Source organism: Danio rerio, chromosome 7, assembly GCF_052040795.2.
Source record: "Danio rerio strain M-AB ecotype USA chromosome 7, GRCz13ab, whole genome shotgun sequence".
NCBI lineage: Eukaryota > Metazoa > Chordata > Actinopteri > Cypriniformes > Danionidae > Danio > Danio rerio.
Window position 1 is genome coordinate 3,365,322 of NC_141027.1, and position 22,519 is coordinate 3,387,840.

General features: G+C 39.5%; 2 protein-coding genes and 1 long non-coding RNA gene across 3 annotated transcripts in view; all 3 read right to left on the reverse strand.

Moving 5' to 3' along the window:
- LOC147842925 (uncharacterized) overlaps window positions 1-22,519 on the reverse strand; it is a 959,952-nt gene that overhangs the window by 107,857 nt on the left and 829,576 nt on the right. The gene's annotated exons all lie outside the window — the stretch shown is intronic.
- si:dkey-88n24.9 overlaps window positions 1-22,519 on the reverse strand; it is a 203,030-nt gene that overhangs the window by 77 nt on the left and 180,434 nt on the right. Inside the window, 1 exon segment of the mRNA NM_001328055.1 lies at window positions 556-589. The gene's annotated coding sequence lies outside the window, so the exon portion shown is untranslated.
- On the reverse strand, window positions 288-18,179 carry si:ch211-282j17.7. The gene is made up of 5 exons (XM_087260436.1): window positions 18,123-18,179; window positions 17,587-17,622; window positions 17,130-17,486; window positions 1,258-1,605; window positions 288-1,101 (listed from the first exon to the last, which is right to left on the reverse strand). Exons 2-5 carry the CDS (start codon window positions 17,618-17,620, stop codon window positions 740-742), a joined length of 1,101 nt encoding a protein of 366 aa, XP_087116562.1. The 5' UTR covers window positions 17,621-17,622; window positions 18,123-18,179; the 3' UTR covers window positions 288-739.

Consider the following 22,519-nt stretch of genomic DNA (forward strand, 5'->3'; position numbering starts at 1 on the left):
ATTAAACTGTTGGCTTTTTTTAAAGCACAAACAGCAGATTCACTCAGTATATGAAACAAAAACATATAAAAGTTAAAATTACAATGATTGTCTGTGAACACAGACACATCTTTTCTCACTCACAGACACCAACAGGAGGCGCTACAATAAAAACTATCACTGCAGAAACTTTCACTTCCTAATTCTGAGCCAGAGAAATCAACAATCAGATGCCATTTTTACATTTATTCATATTATTTCTAGTTTATTTTGACTCATAATGGAAAGAAGCAAACAGAAGACAAAATACAGGCTGTAGATCAGTTTATTTTAGCTGATGTTCTGTTATCTTCAGTTTCTCACTGGATTTTTGATGGTTTTATGTTTTATACAAAAGCTTCACTTCAGCCTTACATGAAAAATTAGATTTCATTCTCCTAAGAGACTCATGATGTTTCTCCAGTAATGCTGCTCACAGAAACACGCTCAAATAGTCATTAATATATGCAAAATATGACAAACGCCACCAGATTTATATGTATCACATCTAAAGTATATTAAATCTGAATCAGAAAAATTGGTGTTAATAAGAGCAGATTATATCATGATAAAATATAGAAATAAAACAGACTATTTGCAGCAGTTTTTAGGCACATATAGCAGATTTACTCAGAACCTAAGAAACAAACCAAACCTATAATAAAAGTAAATCAGAACAATGAATGTAATAAACACACTGACAATCTTATCTTTCTCACTCTCAGTAGTTAGTGCAGATGAAGTTGAGTCTGTGAGATTCAGGAAGGCTGATCCAGGTCTGATCTCCTCCAGACTGAACTGCTCCTTTTCTGTTCTCCAGTTTGCAGTTTTCCGGTGTGCTGCCGTTCCCTGGAGCCCAGTTCTGATAGCACACCATGTCTCCACTCAGCCAGAGCCACATGTTCATGCTGCAGAAGTTGTGTAAACCCAACCACACCGCCTCAGTAGACGCCAGTTTAACCACGTTCATCACACGATGCTGCATCTCCACTGACTGAACCGAGACCAGATCCACATGATTCTGTCTGCAGTATCTCAGAGCTTCAGACCACGACAGATTCTGCTGGATCACAATCAGTTTATCTGGACGCAAAACAAAGCAGAAACTAGAGAGAGACTGATCAACAACAACATGCAGAACAAACACTGTGGAGGAATTTGACATGTCAGACATGTAGAGTCAACTTTAAGAGATCTGGAGCTGATGATGGATTGAGTGTGTTTGGAGGATCTGCTCACCTTCATGACACACAAAAGGAAACTGGTAATGACAAGGGTTGTCTGCCCATCCTCTTTGAGCATTCGTTTCAATCACTGAACAGTTTTCATCACCGCCATAGTTGTTTGGTTCAGCAGTGTTCCAGTATCTAAATGAGGAGCTGCTCTGATCTGACCACTGCCATGTGTCTCTGAACAGACCGATCCAGACTATAGATGCAGATGAGTTTCTGTCATTAATGAACTTCTCCAGCTGTTGATTCTCATTCTGGTTCCTCACACTGACCAGATCAATGTGATTCTGTCTACAGTAACTCTGAGCGTCTCTCCAGTTCATCATCTGATTGACAAACACCAGTCCTGAGTTTGCTTGAAATAAAATAATAATGAATAAATAAAGGAGCAGCAGCAGTGAAATGATCATAATTCTCTGTCATTAAAGAAGTGAAATGTTATAATTATTATTGCTGAGATCTGCCACTACTGAACAATTCTGACAAACACATATACAGTCATGTGATGTGATATTATAAAACATTTTATATGATATATTTAGCTTTTTATAGCTTGAAAATATGTGGCATTACATTTACACAAGGATATTTTCACAACATGTCTGATAATTGTTTTAGTCTTGTTTGTTTATTTCGGCTAGAATAAAAGCAGTTTTAATTTTTTTAAACACCATTTTAAGGACAGACTTATTAGCCCCTTTAAGCTATATTATTTTCCGATAGTCTACAGAATAAACCATCATTGTACAATAACTTGACTAATTACCCTAACCTGCCTAGTTGCCATAATTAACCTAGTTAAGCCTTTAAATGTCACTTTAAGCTGTATAGAAGTGTCTTGAAGAATATCTAGTCTAATATTATTTTCTTTCATCATGACAAAGATAAAATAAATTATAAAATAAAAAGATTTAAAAAACTATTATGCTTATAAATCTGTTGAAAAAAATCTCTTTATTGAACAGAAATTGGGGGAAAAATAAATGGGGGTGAATAATTCAGGGGGGTCAATAAATAAAAGGACGTCAACTGTATACAGTTAAGTGACATTCAGTGACATTTTCCTCTTAAGTTGGTCTCTCGAGATGGAATAGTATGACATTATGGGCATAACAACATATAAGTAGATCAAGAAAATAGACTAATAAATGCCTATGAACTGGCGGGTACATCCATTTATGTAATATCTGAAAATGTAGGTACATCTGTAAGAGAGCATGTCAGATTTTGCCTTCATATGCCTTAAGACACAACATTGCAGAACTGATCTCATTCACAAGTTCCAGTTTTCTGCTATCCAAGGGGGTAACCCACAGCCAAGCACCTTGGATGTGATATGATATGATGAATATTTGTTTACCATCTAAAACAAATGTTGTCTGGTTTAGTAATTTTAGTAATGCATAGTAAAATGATGAACCCACTGATGACAGCCACTTTGTGATGGATTTTAAGGTGATTAACAAGGTTTTTTGTTACCTTGGGAAGTTGGAACAGAACAGGAGCAAAGACTACCTGATCAACATTACATTACTGGGAAAAAAAACAAAAAACACTTGCAATCTAAACACTGTCACCTCAGGCTTGTGATGCGGTACAATCCGAGCTCCACCCATTAAAATAAGGGTTTGGTCTTTATACTGTAAAATCGCAACAATATTTAATTATTGATCGTGGTCCACAAATATCGTTATCGTGATAATACAATTATTCGTGCAACCCAACTTACTTTCATGTCTTGATTCTGCCTTGCCATAGACTGCTCTATCAGTTTGCATTTGAGGACCGGGGCATGACAATATAAAGTCCTCCTCTTCAGGATGTCCCTGGCTCTACGAGTTTTTACCAAGCTTGCGGAGGGTGCCCTAGGGCAGACATTCACATTCTCAACTATCTCAATGGCAGTCTAAGTACAACTCAATCTCTGCAAAGACTCAGTTGAATATGCAAAGGAACATGGTGTTCTATCAAAAGAAGACCAAGCTCCCCCTGTGCAGAGCATCTTCTATCTTGGGATGGAGCTGGAGTTGGCCTGTATGACAGCACACCTGACCAAAGAGTGCACTGGCCTGGTGCTGTCCTGTCTGTAAAATAACTGACAGGATGATGGTTTCTGGGGCATATGGCATCAGCAGTCACTATCATGTGAGACCACTTCATACATGGACATGCCAAGCAGTTATGCCCCGGGTGACCATCACACCTTCACCTACATCAAGCAACTTCAAAGATGCACAGCTCCACTAGTCCCAATCCAAGCAAGCCAGTGGGAAGCAACAAACTTCACCAGTTGATGAAAGTGAAGGAATAAAAACCTACAGAAAAAACAAGCTCAGCTGGGCGCAACCAATTCTCCTTTGGCTAAATGTCTTGTGCAGAGCTGCAGTCTAGGCGCAGGATGCTTGAGAATGATGGATGTCTGTTGTGGATTTCTTCTGTCATGGATTTCAGGGATATTTTTTAGAGGATTTGGATTTCAAAATGTATGCATTTGTGTTTTAAGTGTATGCAAATGCAAAGAGTTGTGTCTTTAATCTAGTTTTAAACTCAGTGTCTTTGCCTCCCGAACTGTACTAGGAAGGCTGTTCCAGAGTTTAGTTGCTAGCTGTGAAAGAATCTACTGCCTACAGTTGATTTTGATATTCTAGGATTAATCTATTGTCCAGAATTAATTAAAGGCAGTGGATGTAAGACACTGTAATACACTATGAACTCCCTCAAATACCAGAAAGCAAAGCCATTCAGGGCTTTGCAGGTTGTCAATAGGACATTTAATAGGGGGCTTCTCCTACTTCCATTTCCAGTTTTTTTTTTTTTTTTTTAATTCCCTGTCCAAGGTACCATGGATGCATTGGCACACAGCTTTCCTCTGGGCATGCACATGTATGCATTTCTGCCAGTGAGCCTTCTTGCACAGACCCTTTTTTTTGCACTGACAGACCTGTGGTTCCAAACTCACCCTTCTCATGACAGCCCCTCCCTAGCCTAATCCCATGACAAAGGACCTCCTTTCTCGGTGGCAGGGCACCCTCTGGCACCTGCGCCCAGACCTGGAACCTCCACATGTTGTCCATAGACGAGGTATGGAAGACTTGGGTAAATGACTGGCTCTTGCTGGTTAAATCTATAACGGATACAAGGTCCACATATACCCTCAAGTGGAGTCTATTTGCTGAGTGGTGTGATTTTCGTGCTTTTTAGGACATTCCAGATCAGTGTTGTGCTACCCTTCCTTCAGAATAGGTTTGAGCAGAATCTATCACATCCGCACTGAAGATTTACATTGCTGCCATCTTCATAATAATAAAAAGAGGATTTGGGACCTGGAGTCAATTTCAAATCATGCCTAAAATTCAGGCTGAGGTATTTTCATGTTATCCTGAGACCTTGGCTTGACTCTTTCATTGCTGTGTCCTGTACATAACCTCTGCATTTACATGGACCGGACTCAAAGTACAAGATCTTCTGAGCAGCTCTTTGTCCATTACAGTGGTCAGCAGAACGGAACTGCTGTACTAAAACAAAGGTTGGCTCACTTTATAGTGGAAGCCATCATCCTTGTATATTATACCCAGGGCAAGCCGTGTCCCCCAGGAGTGACAGCGCAGTCAACACTGAGGAGTGTCACCTCTTGGGCATTAGACATTTGTAGAGCTGCAGGCTGGGTGACACCTAATTCATTCTAAAGATTTTATAATTTTCAAGTGGAACCCAATAAGGAGAAAACCAAGCTTTGTGTTGAAAATGCTTGCTGTGTCATTGCCCTTTGACATGAGAGATAAATGCTCTTAGTCTGCTTTGTTAGTTCCCCACCCACGAACCCACAAAGAGAGTTCCTCCAATGTCCCAAATACTCTACTCGCTGAGAAACCAGGATGCTTGGCCTATAACGTTGTCTGATATGTCCGCTAGGTCAGCCGGCATTTTGGGGATTGATGCCTGCTATGCATGATCTCCTCTCTGTGATCCCATATTCATCAGACATGGTGAGCTCCCCTTCCATAGGTGAACTGTTTTTTTCCCTACCAGCTAACCATATGTAGGGCAGTGTTTGTTTTGTCCACAAGATTTCGCTATGACACTGTTTTATCATGGTATTATGACGTTTCTTGTGTTGTTTGAGCCTCTTGGCATACCGTAGTGCACCATATTTTCCTCAGTTTGTGTTATCAACACTGACAGGTAAGACGTGTTCATCCCTGCTGAGAAATCCAGCTTAAACCAGCCTAGGCTGGTTGGCTGGTTGTAGCTGGTTGACCAGCCTGGTTTTAGAGACGTTTTGGCCACTTCCAGGCTGGTTTCCAGCCATTTCCAGCCTGGGGTCCGTTCTTCATACGTGGATTACTCAGTTAGCTGGATTTGGATATTGACGATTTGACACGATCCAGGATCGTTTCGTTCTTCAAAGCTGATCCGAGAGTTGTTGTCATGGCAACAGATCTGCTAGGTCAAACCTGATCGAGAGCAGGTTCAAATCATATAAACAGGATTAGATCGGCTCAGTTCAAGCAAAGATAATACAGAAAGTATGTACCGAGTTCTGATATTTTCTTACAGTAAAAGTTATATATGTGACGGGTGTTAATAAGAGTATTAATTTAATGCATTTCACTAATAGTCCCTCCTTTTAATTTTCGTGCATTTGTTTTGCATCAATTTGTTTAGACATATGTTAGAATTTAGTTTTTACTCTATTTGTGTTGTTTAATGAAAATAGTTTTATATTTGTTTTGCGCGCAACGTTACTTCCGGTTGCCGCGCTACGTCACTTCCGGTTGCCGCGCTGGGTTCTCAGACCGCATTGAGCGCGCTGAGGAGAGGTGAGCTTTTAATGGTGCTCCAAGGAGAATCGTTCTAAAAGTTGTCAGAACTTTAAATAAGCTTTAAATATGCGATTGTATTGTTTGTAAGAGTGTTCTATATTAACTAGGAAGTACTTTTCTTCATGTGGATGGATAAAATTAATCACTTTACTGAGCACAGTTGATTGAGTATGTGTGTATAAGTATGTATACTGGACACAGTGATTTCGAATGACCTTCTAACACTTTGTAACTGCTATTTATTTGTTAGGTGGGGAAATTTACAAACGAAATCATATCAACTTACTGTGCTGTTTTCTGATTCATCCAGGTATTGTTTTATGTACATTTATGCTTCTTTGTGTTTACATTTGTTTCGCAATTACATTAATTTCTAATATAAAGTTAGATAGGGGAAGATTTATTAATATCACAATGTATGGAACTGTAATCATTTGTTATTTTTATTTATTTACTTTTTGTACTTTTGTGATCTGTTTACCCAGTTTTAATTGGGTATGATGTTATTGTTATGTTTGCTGGGACCGCATTGAGCGCGCTGAGGAGAGGTGGGGAAATTTACAAACGAAATCATATCAACTTACTGTGCTGTTTTCTGATTCATCCAGTTTGCTCTGATCTGACGCTTGAGTGACAATAAACCCACCATCAGCAGTACCAGTGGCCCGTCGCATTATTGTACACAACGCAGAGAGTGCGAACACCGGTTACAGTGGTGCCGTGACCCGGATGAAGATCAGCTCTTCTGGAATCTTCATCCAAAGATCAATGTCGTTTGGTCGCCGGTGGATGCTGCACTTCGATCAAGGTTTTGATGAACTGTGATAGAGAGCATTGCACTTTCATCAAACTGGACACTTCACTATATCCTTTCTTTATTTCTATTTGAATTTAATATACCTGTTTTCCTGTTTAACATATATATTTTTTTGGTAGTTGTTCTCCGATGCTGGTTTATCTATTCTAAAATTTTATTCAATGTTTGATCATTTACATGCCAATAAGTAGTAATGGCATATGGTTTCAAAGCAGACAGTTTTAAGGGTGAGGAGAACATGTCAGATTTAACTTTCGGAAGGGGAAGACTTTTTGCTAATTCATCTACGCCTGTTGCAGGGAGGGGTAGTGTGGGACGAACTTCTGAATTTTGTTCTACCCGGGTAACAGAACAAACACCTAGTCAGTTAAGGAGTAACCCATTTTTGGCTAGCCCAGATTTAAATGATACTGCATGGCAAAATCTCATAACACACATTGCTCAAGAAGTAGGACAGACTTTGATTTCTGTTCAAGGTGGGGGAAGGTATGGGGAAGGAGAAACTAATAATGCACAGACACAGAGTCCAGTTGCTGGTCAGTCATTCACAGAAACACCCTCACTTAATTTGACAGGAGTCAAATTAGTCATGCAATCTGAAGTAAGAGAGCCTCCTGTGTTCCGAGGTGATGGAACAGATAAGTTCACTGTGCATGAGTGGGAGGATTTACTGGACACATACCTTCGTAAAAGAGGCATACCAGCTTCCGAGCATTATCATGAAATCCTTTCCAGGCTGCTGGGTAAGGCCAAAGACATTGTAAAAATAACCCTACGCAGCAACACATCTCTAAAACCTTCTGAGAACCCCAGAGTGATATTCGATATCCTAAAGCAACATTTCAGTGAAGTCAGATTCTCCTCTATGCCTTTAGCAGATTTCTACAGCACAGTTTCCGTTATTGGAGAGAACCCAGTTGAGTATTGGGTCCGGTTGAATAAGGCTGCGGATGCTGCTGAAGAGGCTTTGAAAAGACTTGGGCGACAGATGGATAATCCTTGTCAGGAGGCAGCCATGATGTTTGTCAAATACTGTCCGGACCCCAGCTTGTCAGCCGTTTTCCGTTTGAAAGCAGCAGACAAGTGGACAGCGAGTGAGGTACAAGAGCATCTAGACAGATATCAGGTTGAGCAAAAAGAACAGTTGGCAATTAAATCTAAGCGCAATGTTACAATGAGGAATGTTGCAGTTCACCGACAGTCACTCGTGGAGAATGAGATGATGGCTAGTGGCTCCCCAGTCGTGGCATCTGAACATTCTAACTTGAGTATTTCATCTTCTACACAGAATGATGATAACTGTATGAAAACACTCATCACCTTACTTGACCGTGCGCTCTCCCAGAATTCTCAAGCTGAAATGAGTAGTCCTCGACAGAGCCAACCGCCTACGAGAGCTTGTAAGGTGTGTCGTTCATATGAACATTCAACTCTCTCACACTGCCGACGTCAACGACTCTGTCTTGCTTGCTTCCAACCTGGGCACATAAAAAGAAATTGCGTAAATAGTCAGCATGGCTCTGGCAGCCAGATAACACAGCAATCGCAAGGTTCACCGACTTTAAAATAGTCGACCCACACCTGGAGAGGGGACGTGTGGGTAGGGTAGGACAAACCCTCGAAGATGTAGATCTTAAACAAGTTTATGAGAAGGCATGTGCGCAGGCTCCGGCTGAAGTCAAAGTGATCGCACAGAATATGCAAACTTTAGAAGTGTTTGATGAATTGTTTTATGCACCTGTCTATGTGAATGATAGATTCCAGATAAAAGGAATGTTGGATTCAGGATCTATGGCATGCACTTTTAGTGAAGCGGTAGAAAGTCGGATGCTCTGTGAAGATGTGTTGCCAAAACCCTCACCTTTGTCCCAGGAAATAATGCTAATTGGATGCGGAGGTAAAATAACCAAACCAAAATGCATGTATGAAGTCGAGCTAAAGGTGTATGGTGAAAGATGCTTGGTGCCTGTTCTAGTTGTACCAGGGCAACGAGACGATTTGATAATTGGTACCAACGTTATTAAGTTTCTCATGCACCAAATGAAGATAAGTGATGATTACTGGAGGATTTTGTCTGACAGTGTCTCAGGGCCACCTACGTCATGCGAACAATTCCTTGATGTTATGGCAAATACTTGCCGCTGGAGAGGCGGTATTCCGCCACACAAGGTTGGGACTGTCAAGCTTCGCCAGTCAGTTACTCTAATGGCCAAACAAGAACACCTTGTCTGGGGAAAGTTACCAAGAGACACTGCTATATCGCCTGGAAGCACTGTAATAGTGGAAGCCACTTCTTCTAGAACCATGCCACGGGACATTATCATAGGTCGTGTTGTCACACCCTTGTGGGGAGATCATTGGGTTCCCCTGAAGGTCACTAACCTGTCAGATAAGCCAATCACCCTCAAAAGGAATTGCAAGTTGGCTGATGTGTATCCGTGCCTTGCCGTGGAGGATTTTGAGCTGTTTCAAGGTTTCAGTGGAGTCCAGTTGCCCACACCTGATAAAGATCCACAACCTGTTACTGCAGGGGACCTGAAAAAGAGACTGGAGACTGTTAGTCTCAGTGATGTTGACATAGACTCTTGTTCTGCCAGTGATACGGCAAAGGAAAAGCTAGTCCAATTGCTAGAGACTTACCATGATGTATTCTCCAAACATGCCTTAGATTGTGGGGAGGTCAGAGGCTTTGTTCACCGCATCCACTTAACTGACGATCGCCCATTTCGACTTCCATACAGACGAGTACCACCCGCTCACTACCAAAAATTACGTCAAGTTCTCTCAGAGATGGAAGAGCAAGGAATCATACGTAAATCAGTAAGTGAATATGCCTCACCTTTGGTCTTAGTATGGAAGAGAGATGGCAGCTTAAGGATCTGTACGGATTTCAGATGGCTAAATGCTAGGACTATTAAGGATGCGCACCCACTCCCGCACCAATCAGACTGTCTTGTTGCCCTCGGTGGTAATACCCTCTTTAGCACGATGGATTTAACATCGGGCTTTTATAACATCCCAATGGCTGAAGAGGATAAAAAGTACACCGCATTTGCAACACCTGTAGGTCTTCATGAGTACAACAGGATGCCTCAAGGGTTGTGTAACAGCCCAGCATCTTTCATGCGTATGATGTTAAGTATCTTTGGGGACCTGAATTTTAGTAGTTTGCTGTGCTACTTAGATGACTTGCTGGTGTTTGCACCCGACGAGACCACAGCCTTGGAGCGGTTAGAGATGGTATTCCAACGATTGAGAAGCTACAACCTTAAATTAAGTCCGAAAAAGTGCCATCTGATGCAAGCGTCTGTTAAATTCTTAGGCCACATCGTTGATGGAAATGGTGTTTCCGTTGATCCTTCGAAGGTTGAAGTCATAGCCAAGCTCTCAAAAACTGACCTCATGGAGGAGGACGGGTGTACTCCGTCTGTACGTCGAATAAAGTCTGTCTTGGGAATGATCCTCTATTACCAACATTTTATTCCAAATTGCTCTTCAGTTGCCAGACCATTGTTCTCCCTAACAGCTGGGCAGAAAAGAAGAACAAAATTAAAAACTGAGGCTAAGGCAGGCACATATCGAAAACTGAAGCCAGTTGATTGGACCCCAGAATGTGATGATGCTCTCTCTAAGTTGAAAGAGAGTTTGTTGCAGAGCGTGGTTTTAGCGCATCCCAATTTCTCACTTCCCCTAATCCTGTCAATTGATGCTTCTTTGGAAGGACTTGGAGCTGTGCTGTCACAGATACCAGCTGGTGAGGAAAAAGCACGTCCCATTGCATTCGCAAGCAAGTCCTTAACCAACTCTCAAAGGAGATATCCAGTGCACAAGCTCGAGTTTTTAGCCCTAAAGTGGAGTGTGTGTGAAAAATTCAGTCACTGGTTAAAGGGCCACACATTCACAGTGTGGACCGACAATAACCCCCTCACTTATATATTAACAAAGGCTAAACTCGATGCTTGCGAACAGCGCTGGGTATCTAAGCTTGCTGCTTATACTTTTGACCTCAAGCATATTGCTGGAAGTAAAAATACTGTAGCTGACGCTTTAAGCCGGGATCCGTTTGCGCGAACCATTGCTCGTAGGCTCATAACCGAGCAATATGGGAGTCTGCTTTCTGAGGCTGAAACTGTCGACAAAGATGGAGTTCAGGACACCTTCCGTTTGCAAGCAAACAATCTATATGTGTCAACTCTGACAAGCCCAGTTTCCTGTGATCAAGTGACAGTTAAAACTCTTTTGAACCTATCGGAGCAGTGGAAAGCTGTAACTGAGCTAAGGGCTATGCAAGCAATCCAATATATCCAAGATGCAACGACTACTGGATTTGATCCAGTTTCAGCGATCCCTATCGAAGAGATTCGTCGGGGTCAAGAAGCAGATCCCTCGATTTCTAAGATAATGCCCTATCTGGAGAAGCAAAGAAGGCCATCAAGACGAGAGGTGGTTGCAATGGATGCTGTGACTCAAATTCTTCTTAGGCAACTAGATCGTTTGAAGGTTCAAGATGGAGTAGTTTACCGTGTTTGCAAGGACCCATCAAGCACACACAAGAGGTTCCAACTTGTAATGCCTAGTAGCCTTAAGGCTAGAGCCTTAACTGGTGTGCATGATCTTGCTGGACACCAGGGAAGGTCAAGAACTCTTCAACTAGCTCGACAACGCTTTTTCTGGCCTCGGATGGAGCGTGACATAAGAGAGTATGTTAAATGTTGTCAGAGGTGCATATTGGCCAAAACACCAGAGCCATCTGCTCGAGCCCCACTTGAGAACATCAGGACTTCAGCCCCTATGGAGTTAGTGTGTTTGGATTTTTGGAGTGCGGAGGACAGCAAGCAACGCTCTGTGGATGTATTAGTCGTGACGGATCACTTTACAAAGTTGGCCCATGCTTTCCCATGTGTAAACCAGAAAGCAAAACAAATTGCAAAAAAACTGTGGGATCATGTCTTCTGTATTTATGGTTTTCCATCTCGCATTCATACAGATCAAGGGACCAACTTTGAAAGTACCCTCATCGCAGAGTTGCTTAAGCTGGCAGGTGTTGAGAAGTCGCACACTACGGCATACCACCCCATGGGGAACGGAGGAACAGAGCGATTCAATCGGACCTTGGGCAATATGCTTCGCTCCTTGCCTCTTAAGGAAAAACAGAAGTGGCCCGAACAAATACAGACTTTGACATTTGTGTATAACTCCACCGTGCATGAGACCACGGGTTATGCGCCATTCCAGTTAATGTTTGGTCGCATTCCCAAGCTGCCAGTTGATGTTGTATTTGCGCAAGCATTACATGATCCTGTGATTGTTGATTATGGCAGTTACGCAAAAACACTTATGTCTTACCTTCATGAAGCTGCATGCATTGCGCAGAAACACACAGAGAAGGAGCAGAAAAAGCAGGCTAAGAATTACAATCGGAAGGTCAAGGGCATGTGTCTGAACGTTGGAGATAGGGTGCTTCTTGCAAACAAGAGTGAACGAGGAAAGAAAAAACTTGCAGATAAGTGGGATCCAACTGTTTATACTGTAAGAGACAGAAATCTTCAAACAAACATATACAAGCTGGTTGACAACAATGGAAAATGCAAAGTGGTGCATCGCAACCTGATACTGGATATTAGCTTCTTACCAATTGAACAATCTCAAGATGAAGAAGATACTCAGCCTACTGCTGAGAATGAGGAAACAGAGTCTCATGCACCAGAGTTATCCAGTTTGGAAGAGGAAGAGAACTTTGATGGAACGGAAGGATGGATACTTGATGGACAGGATGAGAGTGAAAGACAAAAGCCTGAAGAAGATGATGACATAGGATCCAGTTGTTCTAATCTAAGTGAAGGCAGTTTCTGTGAACAAGACCTTAATGCAACTGAAGTCAATGAGGGTAGTCCTGATCCGGTGTCCGATTTAGAAACTGCGTCCTTCGCCAAAAACTCTGAACCACGACCACATACATTAAATGATCCAGATGATAACACCATATCTAACGCACCAACACATTGTCCCACTGACACACAGGGTGTTAAAACCCGTGCAGGTAGAATGGTAAAAAAAGTTAGCCGCTTGATAGAATCTATGGCGCAAAGGCCATTTTATGTTCAGAGGGTTGGCTCACTTTTAACAAGGAGATCAGGATCAGTTCTTTCCTTATTTTAGATCAGTTTTGTGATGATGCAAAAATAACAATTAAGTATGTGCGCCGTAAGAATTTCAGTTAAAATCTTACCAGATTATTGTATGTTGTACAAGGCAGCATATTGTTCTAAGAATGTCTAGGACTTGATCAACCTTGGGCTTTTCTTAACCCGTTAAGTGGGTAACTTGCAATGTTGAACTGCGAATAAGATTTGCTAAAAATCTGGTTATGATAGATCGATGTCATCTCGGTCAAGATATTAGTGAAATTCAGGAGGGGTGAATGTGACGGGTGTTAATAAGAGTATTAATTTAATGCATTTCACTAATAGTCCCTCCTTTTAATTTTCGTGCATTTGTTTTGCATCAATTTGTTTAGACATATGTTAGAATTTAGTTTTTACTCTATTTGTGTTGTTTAATGAAAATAGTTTTATATTTGTTTTGCGCGCAACGTTACTTCCGGTTGCCGCGCTACGTCACTTCCGGTTGCCGCGCTGGGTTCTCAGACCGCATTGAGCGCGCTGAGGAGAGGTGAGCTTTTAATGGTGCTCCAAGGAGAATCGTTCTAAAAGTTGTCAGAACTTTAAATAAGCTTTAAATATGCGATTGTATTGTTTGTAAGAGTGTTCTATATTAACTAGGAAGTACTTTTCTTCATGTGGATGGATAAAATTAATCACTTTACTGAGCACAGTTGATTGAGTATGTGTGTATAAGTATGTATACTGGACACAGTGATTTCGAATGACCTTCTAACACTTTGTAACTGCTATTTATTTGTTAGGTGGGGAAATTTACAAACGAAATCATATCAACTTACTGTGCTGTTTTCTGATTCATCCAGGTATTGTTTTATGTACATTTATGCTTCTTTGTGTTTACATTTGTTTCGCAATTACATTAATTTCTAATATAAAGTTAGATAGGGGAAGATTTATTAATATCACAATGTATGGAACTGTAATCATTTGTTATTTTTATTTATTTACTTTTTGTACTTTTGTGATCTGTTTACCCAGTTTTAATTGGGTATGATGTTATTGTTATGTTTGCTGGGACCGCATTGAGCGCGCTGAGGAGAGGTGGGGAAATTTACAAACGAAATCATATCAACTTACTGTGCTGTTTTCTGATTCATCCAGTTTGCTCTGATCTGACGCTTGAGTGACAATAAACCCACCATCAGCAGTACCAGTGGCCCGTCGCATTATTGTACACAACGCAGAGAGTGCGAACACCGGTTACATATACACTTGGGAAAAAAGTAAATATTTTTTAACTATATATATAAAATTTATAGTCATAATAAAATAAATAAAGTTATACATATTAATAAAACGTATGCAATCTGCACCCTAGAAATGAAAGTACAAAGACTGCCACCTGGTGGTGCAAAGAGAAAACTTATTGATTATTATTTTTAGATCGCTTTAGTACAAATTGTGTATAATAGAAATGCAGAATATGTGACTTTTTTTTAAAGCAATAATACATTTATGCAGTCATAAACATGTTTTGACTGTTAATATGCCAGTGATGCTTCACAAAAGTTGCAGACGCCTTTACCAATATCAAAATGCTTTTGGAAACAACCAGTTATTCTTTACACCGATTAAAAAACGGTTACTATAATAAAGAAAATCTTTTCTAAATGAAGAACTAAATACATTGATTTGCATTGAAATACATGATGAATATTCTTGTCTTGACAAATGAAAGTGTAAAGCCTGCAGCTCACAACAAGATGTGAAGTTACTGCGTGTCATATTTAACAAGCCGTTTACTGCTAATTTGAGGTAATTTTGCTCACATGGATAATTGAATATTAATCAGATGATGTCATTACGCTGCTGTGCCGTCAGCCAATTGTTGCATTGCTGATCATGATTTCTAGGATCGATAGATCTGTCCTTAACAACAAACGCAGCGATCTCAGATCAGTTCATCCAGATATTTTAATCTGATTCGCGAACTTGTTTGGAGAACCAAATTAGCCAGAGATCAGTTATCAAGATTAAAAGATCCAGGATCTGCCAAATCATCTTAGATCATTTAAGCGAGGTACGAAGAACGGACCCCTGGTCTTAGCTGATCTGGGTGGAAAGTGACCAGCTAAATCCAGCTTGACCAGCCTGGTTTAAGCTGGATATAGCTGGTTTTGGCTGGGCTCCCAGCCTGGCTAGGCTGGCCAAGCTGGTTTAGCTGGTCATCTCTCAGCCTAACCAGCTAAAACTAGGCTGGAAATGACCGGAAACCAGCCTGGAAATGGCCAAAACTCCTCTAAAACCAGCCAACCAGGCTGGTTTAAGCTGTTTTTTTTCAGTAGGGATGATAGTAGGATCCTTATCTAAAATACTTCTTTGTTGTTAATGCTCAAAAGTTCTGTTTACCGAGATATTCTGTGTACTAAATTGTTAAAGAGCAAATGCAGAGTTATATAAAAAGTTAAAAGGTTGTTTTATTTTTGATATAAAGTGATTAAGGGAATGTACGGCTCATGCAAAGCCAAGAGTTGCAATATATAGCAGTAGCTAATGATAATGAATGTTTTGGAGATATTGTATTGCGATTTAACTGAGTTTGTGTTATCAACACTGATAGGTGCCCTTCTGTCAAATAAATGGTTGAGTCACGATCGCAAACCTCTCTTTGCCTGCATCTCCTGTCTACTACCCGACAACACATGCAACACAATGCAGAGTAGCAGCGGTGGTGCTAGAGGCCACAGCGAGCCCGCAGAGAGGGCGAGTGGGTTACACATACTTACTCATATGTAGTGCTCCCATGGAAAGAGCTAGCCTATATATGCATATTGTTACTGGGTCTCCCCGTTTCAGTAGTGAGTGACCTCTGCAACATCCTTCCCTGCATTGGGACTAGCACACTTCTCAAACTTACTGTTGTATTTTAAAAATCCCTAGAGCCTCAGCTTAGCTAGGAAAAAACTAATCATGGTCCAGCTAGATTTTAAATGTTCCTATATTCTGGTAATTAGGGCCAGGGAACATGGTAAGGTTGCATCTTTGGTGGTACTTGTGCGCTTAAGCTATCTGCATAGCACAAATCACACAAAACATGTGACAGATTCAGCTGCTGTGGTGCTTTACATATATTCTATCAAAATGTTATACCTACATAACTTGGAGGAGGAAAAGGGGAACTTCTTGGTTGTGGATGTGACACTCATTCGCTGTATTATGTACGGACATAATGTCTCTGTTCTCTCCCGCGGGGAGCGAGGGTTACATCAGTAACCGAGATGATTTACTAACACTCATGATAAAATATGCTGATTATTTTCTATATATTTGATGTTGTCAGATATACAACTTGTTAACCAACAGCACATCCGGTATGTACTTAATGTTTATTTGTTGTCCAATTTATTTTTGTTTTGTTTAGAAAAACAATATAAACCTATTCAGCTAATTGTCTTCTTAACCCCAGACTCAGCTGGCGGTAACCCAAAAATTCAGACATAAGAAAAAACACTTTTTAGAAAAATAATTTTTCATAAATTAAAAAAAAAAAATTAAAAAAAAAAATAAATATATATATATATATATATATTTATATATATATATATATATATATATATATATATATATATATATATATATATAAGCCGACAAGAAAATGCCAACTGAGCTGAGGCTCAAATCAGCGACTCAGCGAGTATATATATATATATATATATATATATATATATATATATATATATATATATTTATATATACTCGCTGAGTCGCTGATTTGAGCCTCAGCTCAGTTGGCATTTTTGTGTTGAGTTAGCATGTTCTCCCTGCTTTCGCATAGGTTTCCTCCGGGTGCTCCGGTTTCCCCCACAGTCCAAAGACATGCGGTACAGGTGAATTGGGTAGGCTAAATTGTCTGTAGTGTATGAGTGTGTGTGTGAATGAGTGTGTGTGGATGTTTCCCAGAGATGGGTTGTGGCTGGAATGGCATCCGCTGCGTAAAAACTGTGTTGGATAAGTTGGCAGTTCATTCCGCTGTGGCGACCCCAGATTAATATATATAGTGTAATATATATATATAGTTTAACAAAACTATTTTTCTATTATAAGGGTTTGTACTCACTGTTGTAGCAAATGAAGAAACAGGTGGCACTACATGACCAATCAAACCACTGTCCGTTTCTCATAACAGTACAATTATTACTGCTGGCTGGTTGTCCAGATGCCCAGTTCAGAAAGAGTGCAGGATCACCTGAAGACCAATGCCAAGTATAAACACTCGTCTTCCGAAGACCAATCCAGATATTCTGAGCACGTGCATTATTCACAGGCTTAATTAGCTCTATAGTGTCGTTCATGTTGTCAGCAGTGGCCAGATCTGTGTATTTCTCTCTGCAGTATCTCTGAGCTTCAGTCCAGTTCTTCACCTGATTTATAAAGTGATACTGACGCTGAACACATTCAGATACGGAGCAGAGAGCTGTGAAAGAGATGTTTTGGTTTAATGCTTTACTGAACTAAATCAAAAGACAAACCTAACGAAAAACTAAGCCCAAAATTAAAACTACAATCACACTTACCAACAAGCTGAAGGAAAAACAGAGCTTGAGCCATTTCTGAGGAACAGAAATATACATAAAAAATCTGGATTAAAATATTTCTGCAGGTGAAAGGTCAGCATAAATAGAGAATACACAATAAGAGTATCAACAGATGTCAGAAGTGTGTTTGTGTGTAAGTAATGCAGATGTGAGTAATTCTTGGGGCGAAGCCGTGGCGCAGTAGGTAGTGCTGTCGCCTCACAGCAAAAAGGTAGCTGGTTCGAGCCTCGGCTCAGTTGGCATTTCTGTGTTGAGTTTGCATGTTCTCCCTGCATTCGCCTGGGTTTCCTCCGGGTGCTCCCACAGTCCAAAGACATGCGGTACAGGTGAATTGGGTAGGCTAAATTGTCCTTAGTGAGTGTGTGTGGATGTTTCCCAGAGATGGCTGGAAGGGCATCCGCTGCAAAAAAACTTGCTAGATAATTTGGTGGTTCATTCCGCTGTGGCGACCCCGGATTAATAAAAGGACTAAGCCGACAAGAAAATGAATGAATGAATGAATGAGTAGTTCTTACCTCAGAGCTGGTGTGTTTCTGTTCTCAGTCTGATGTTTCTGTCTGCAGCTTCAGACTATGTGATTATTCTATATCTGCTCTCATCCTTCATTCAGCACGTCACATCATTTGTTTATTACTCTAAACAAAGGCCTTTTTTCATTGTGCTTCCTCATTTACATATGTTAATGTTCTTCTGTGGAAGTCTGTTCATTTGATTGTGATCTTTGAAGAGTCTGTATGTTTATAAAATAGGCATTTTCACATCAGCTACACATGAAAAATCCACTTTTCCATGTTTCTTTTTTACAGGTGTCATTAACTTCCATCTGTTTTTCCTGTAGAAACACTGTTTGTTGTCATGTTGTTATTTTTCCTCACAGAGTTCATGTCCAAACCTTATCATGTCCAAAGTTTTCACATGTACCAGGTGTTTATTTCAGAAAGCAAGATAAGTGAAAACTCTGAGTATGTTAACTGTGAACTTATTCACAGAAATTTGTCTTTATTTCTATAACAATTTTTAGTGTTGGGTGTGTGAAAGCATATATAGATTGAGAAAAGAGAGTAAAGCCATTGTTACAATCCATGCTTTAAATGTCTAGCCAGGGTTGCCAGCATCTTGTTTTTTTGTATCAGTACAAAAGACACTAAGAATACTCTGTTGATTTTGGTTACACAATTAAGTGTTAAACACCATTCAAATCTGTTAGGTTTCTACTTTTGCGTACACTCACAATAACAACAGTGTGTGTTTAGTGTTTTTGCAAAATATGAAAAATAAACAGTGTGCACGTTCTTTCTTTAGTCTCTCAGCAAACTGTTTTTTGAAATGTGCTCCTAACATGAACTGAAACTCCATGAAAACAAAATAAACATGAGAGATATATTCGTACAAAGCTTGAAGTGTCTACATTTAAATGAAGTGAGTGCATGTTGAAAACAAATATTGTTTCATAACGTGATCAGTATTAAAACAAACACTATGACTAATTTCTCAGTCTGAGCTCATTAGTTTTAATGCAGCCACACCCATGAGGCTTTATTATTACAATCGTCCACGTGAGACGTGTGAGACATGTAAACTGGCAGATGCATCAGAAAAACAGCACACATACATGAGAGACACACCTGCATAAAGCTTGGAATGTCATTTATTCGTTCATTTTCCTTTAGCTTGTAACAGTTTTTCCTGTTACTATTTGAATGTTCTACTTGTAATAACTAGCTCAACCATTAGGGGGCGAACTAGGTATTGAGTCTTCAACCTGCTTAAAAGGAGGTAGAGAAGAAGCAGTAGGCAGGAAGTGTTGTGCTCAGCACATGGAATGGCTTCTTCACTTTACTTTTGTTTGATGGTGCCCTCGTTTGGAACATTTTTGTTCTTATACTCAGATGTAAGTAGGCCTGTTATTTGTATATATTTCAGTTTTGTATATGTGTTTTGTGTGGTGTTGCCAAGCTGTTGATTGTATGTTTGTTTATATGCAGAGGGTTTTTGTATGCACTTTAAGACATCAAAACAGGACCTGGACAAAAAGGGACAATCCATCCTCATATCTGCAGACTTTCTTTCATCCACTTTCCATCTGATTCCATGGACAACCCTTGATGTGATTCACTTAAGGTCTGATGGTATCGTTTTTTGCTTGCTCTAAAGACTGGTTTCAATTGGAGGGACTGTTATCAAATGCTCATTTCTATTGAAACGTGATCATTAATGAGTTGACTGCTGGGGTCTGTTCTTCGTACCTCACTGAAATGATCTAAAATGATTTGACAGATCCTGGATTTGTTCATCTTGATAACTGATCTCTCGCTAATTTGGTTCTTTAAACAAGTTTGCGAATCAGATTAGAATGTCTGGATAAACTGATCTGAGATCGCTGCGTGTGTTGTGAAGGACAGATCTATCCATCTTTGAAATCATGATCAGCAATGATTGGCTGACGGCACAGCAGCGTAATGACATCATCTGATTAATATTCAATTATCCATGTGAGCAAAATTACATCAAATTAGTAGAAAACCGTTTGTTAAATTTGATGTGCAATAACCAAACACATTTGTTGTGAGCTGCAGGCTTTACACTTTCATGTGTCAAGTGTATTTATCATGTATTTCAATGCATATCAGTGTATATAGTTCTACATTTAGAAAAGATTTTCTTTACTATAGTAGCCGTTTTTTAATCGGTGTAAAGAGTAACTGAATGTTTAAAAAAGTGTTTTGATTTTGGTAAAGGCGTCTGCAACTTTTGTGAAGCATCAAATCACCGGCATATTAACTATCAAAACATGTTTATGACTGCATAAATGTATTATTGTTTTTAAAAAAAGTAACATATTGTGAATTTCTATTTTCATACACATTGTTCTAAAGCTATCTAAAAAGTTCATATCAATAAGTTTTCTTTTTGCACCACCAGGTGGCAGTCTTTGTACTTTCATTTCTGGGGTGCAGATTGCAAGTTATTTATATATATATATATATATATATATATATATATATATATATATATATATATATATATATATATATATATATATATTATTTATTTATTTTTTTTACTTTTATATTTTAACCTATTTTCCCAAGTGTATATAACTACTACTGTAAGCAAATATCAGCATTTGGTACATACTTCACGTATGATGAATGGACCCCTGATCATGTCATATCTCTAGTGTGTAACAAGAATTATTTATTCCTGTTGTCATTTACATTTATTCTAAATATGCATGACTCTCTGAAAGTTATTTTGTGGTCCCTCTCAATTTCTTTAATGTAACTTCAAAATTGTAGTCGTTACAAGCTTAGTCCCTTATTAATCAAGGGTTGCCACAGCGGAATGAACTGCTAAATATTCCGGCATATGTTTTACACAGCGCATGCCCTTCCAGCCGCAACCTGTTAGCCTATAATTTTCACAAACAGCAACTGAGTTACATAATTATTAAAGTAACTAATTACCAGGAAAAGTAATGATTGTGTTACTTTAAAAAATAAAATGTGTCAAATGACCATAAAATAAATTGTAAAAATTGTACATGTCCTCAACTATGCATCTAGATATTGTTTTGTGTTAACTCTGTCTGAGTAAAAAGTGTTAGTGGTAGAGAAAAATTAAGTTTTATTTGCTTTGATGTCATGGCTTCTTCTCCTCTTTTGGTAGCAGAGCTCACGTTATCGCATGCTGTAGGAAGCCAAATTAACATATGCATTTGTTTATATGGTAAAACATGTCTTCTTCACCAAGTAGGTCAATACTGAATCCAAAGGCAGATACTGATAAGATCAGGGCTGGTTAATACGTGGACTTTAGGGGTGTTACGATGTGGTCAGTTTGTGTGTCTCAGTATTTGGGCTTTGGTCGCAGGGTCAAAAAAATAAAAAATAGCCAATAAACTTTGCTCTGGTATCTTTTCCTGCTCTGGTATCTTTTCCTGCTCAGCTCCTTCTGTTATCAGGCTCTCTTTTTGGCTTATTTTCTGTCTCTCTCTATCCCTCCCTCTGTCTCTTTCCCACACTCTCTCTTTCTCTGTCGCTCAAGTAACTTTTTATTTGCTATTTAAGCTGAGTACAATGAATGTTTTTATAATTTCATAATTTATCATTTTATAGTTACTTGTAATTAATTCAGTTGTAAATTAAATCATCTCATTTTCAAGTATTTGTGATTTACTTTTGATTTAACATTCATTCATTAATTTTCTAATATTATTCTAATATTTTTAAAATAATTCTTTAATAAGCTGGGGCCTCATGTACGAAGACTTGCGTGGAAATCTTACTAAAACATTGCGTACGCACAAAGCTGTAAATGTGCGTACGCAGAAAAAAATTCAGATGTATGAAACACTGCGTACGCCGAATCTCACGCATATTCTTTTGTACATCCGAATGAACGTGAAACTGAGCGCAACATGCACGAGCACAAAACCCCTCCCTGCCTCCTCCCCCGTATGAATATGCTAATGACTATGCTAATGGAAAAAGCAAAGGAAAAAGCAAGCAAAAAGAGAAACTTTGAACAGAATGTGAATTGGAGCTGCTGCTTTCGGAGGTAGACCGGAGAAAAGCGGTGTTATTTGCAAGTTTGTTCTCCGGAATTAACAACAAAAGAAAAAAATAGAGTGGGAGAGTTTAGCTGATGCGGTTAACACAGTTGGGTCTGAACATATCGCACTGAGTGCATTAAAAAAAACAAATAGTGTGGTTTATATCTGTAAAATGTTGAAGAACGCTTAACAGTCTCAGTGGCGCGCTCGTAAAAGGCATGTGATTATGAATTGAAACGTTCGAGCATGAACTCGGCTCGAATCCAGCGTCTGATGAACTCTTTCTTGTTTTTTCCCCGCTAAATATCAGATTTTGCCAACTATTTATCACGAGAAAGACAAGTAGGCATCATCAAT

Bases quoted from the DNA above. Each gene is read 5' to 3' on its own strand.
- si:ch211-282j17.7 (XM_087260436.1), bottom strand. From the start codon at position 17,620: ATGGCTCAAGCTCTGTTTTTCCTTCAGCTTGTTG. The intron at 17,487-17,586 runs GTAAGTGTGATT...TCTCTTTCACAG, and splicing joins GTTTTTCCTTCAGCTTGTTG to CTCTCTGCTCCGTATCTGAA. The intron at 1,606-17,129 runs GTGAGTACAAAC...TTTTATTTCAAG, and splicing joins TTTCTTCATTTGCTACAACA to CAAACTCAGGACTGGTGTTT.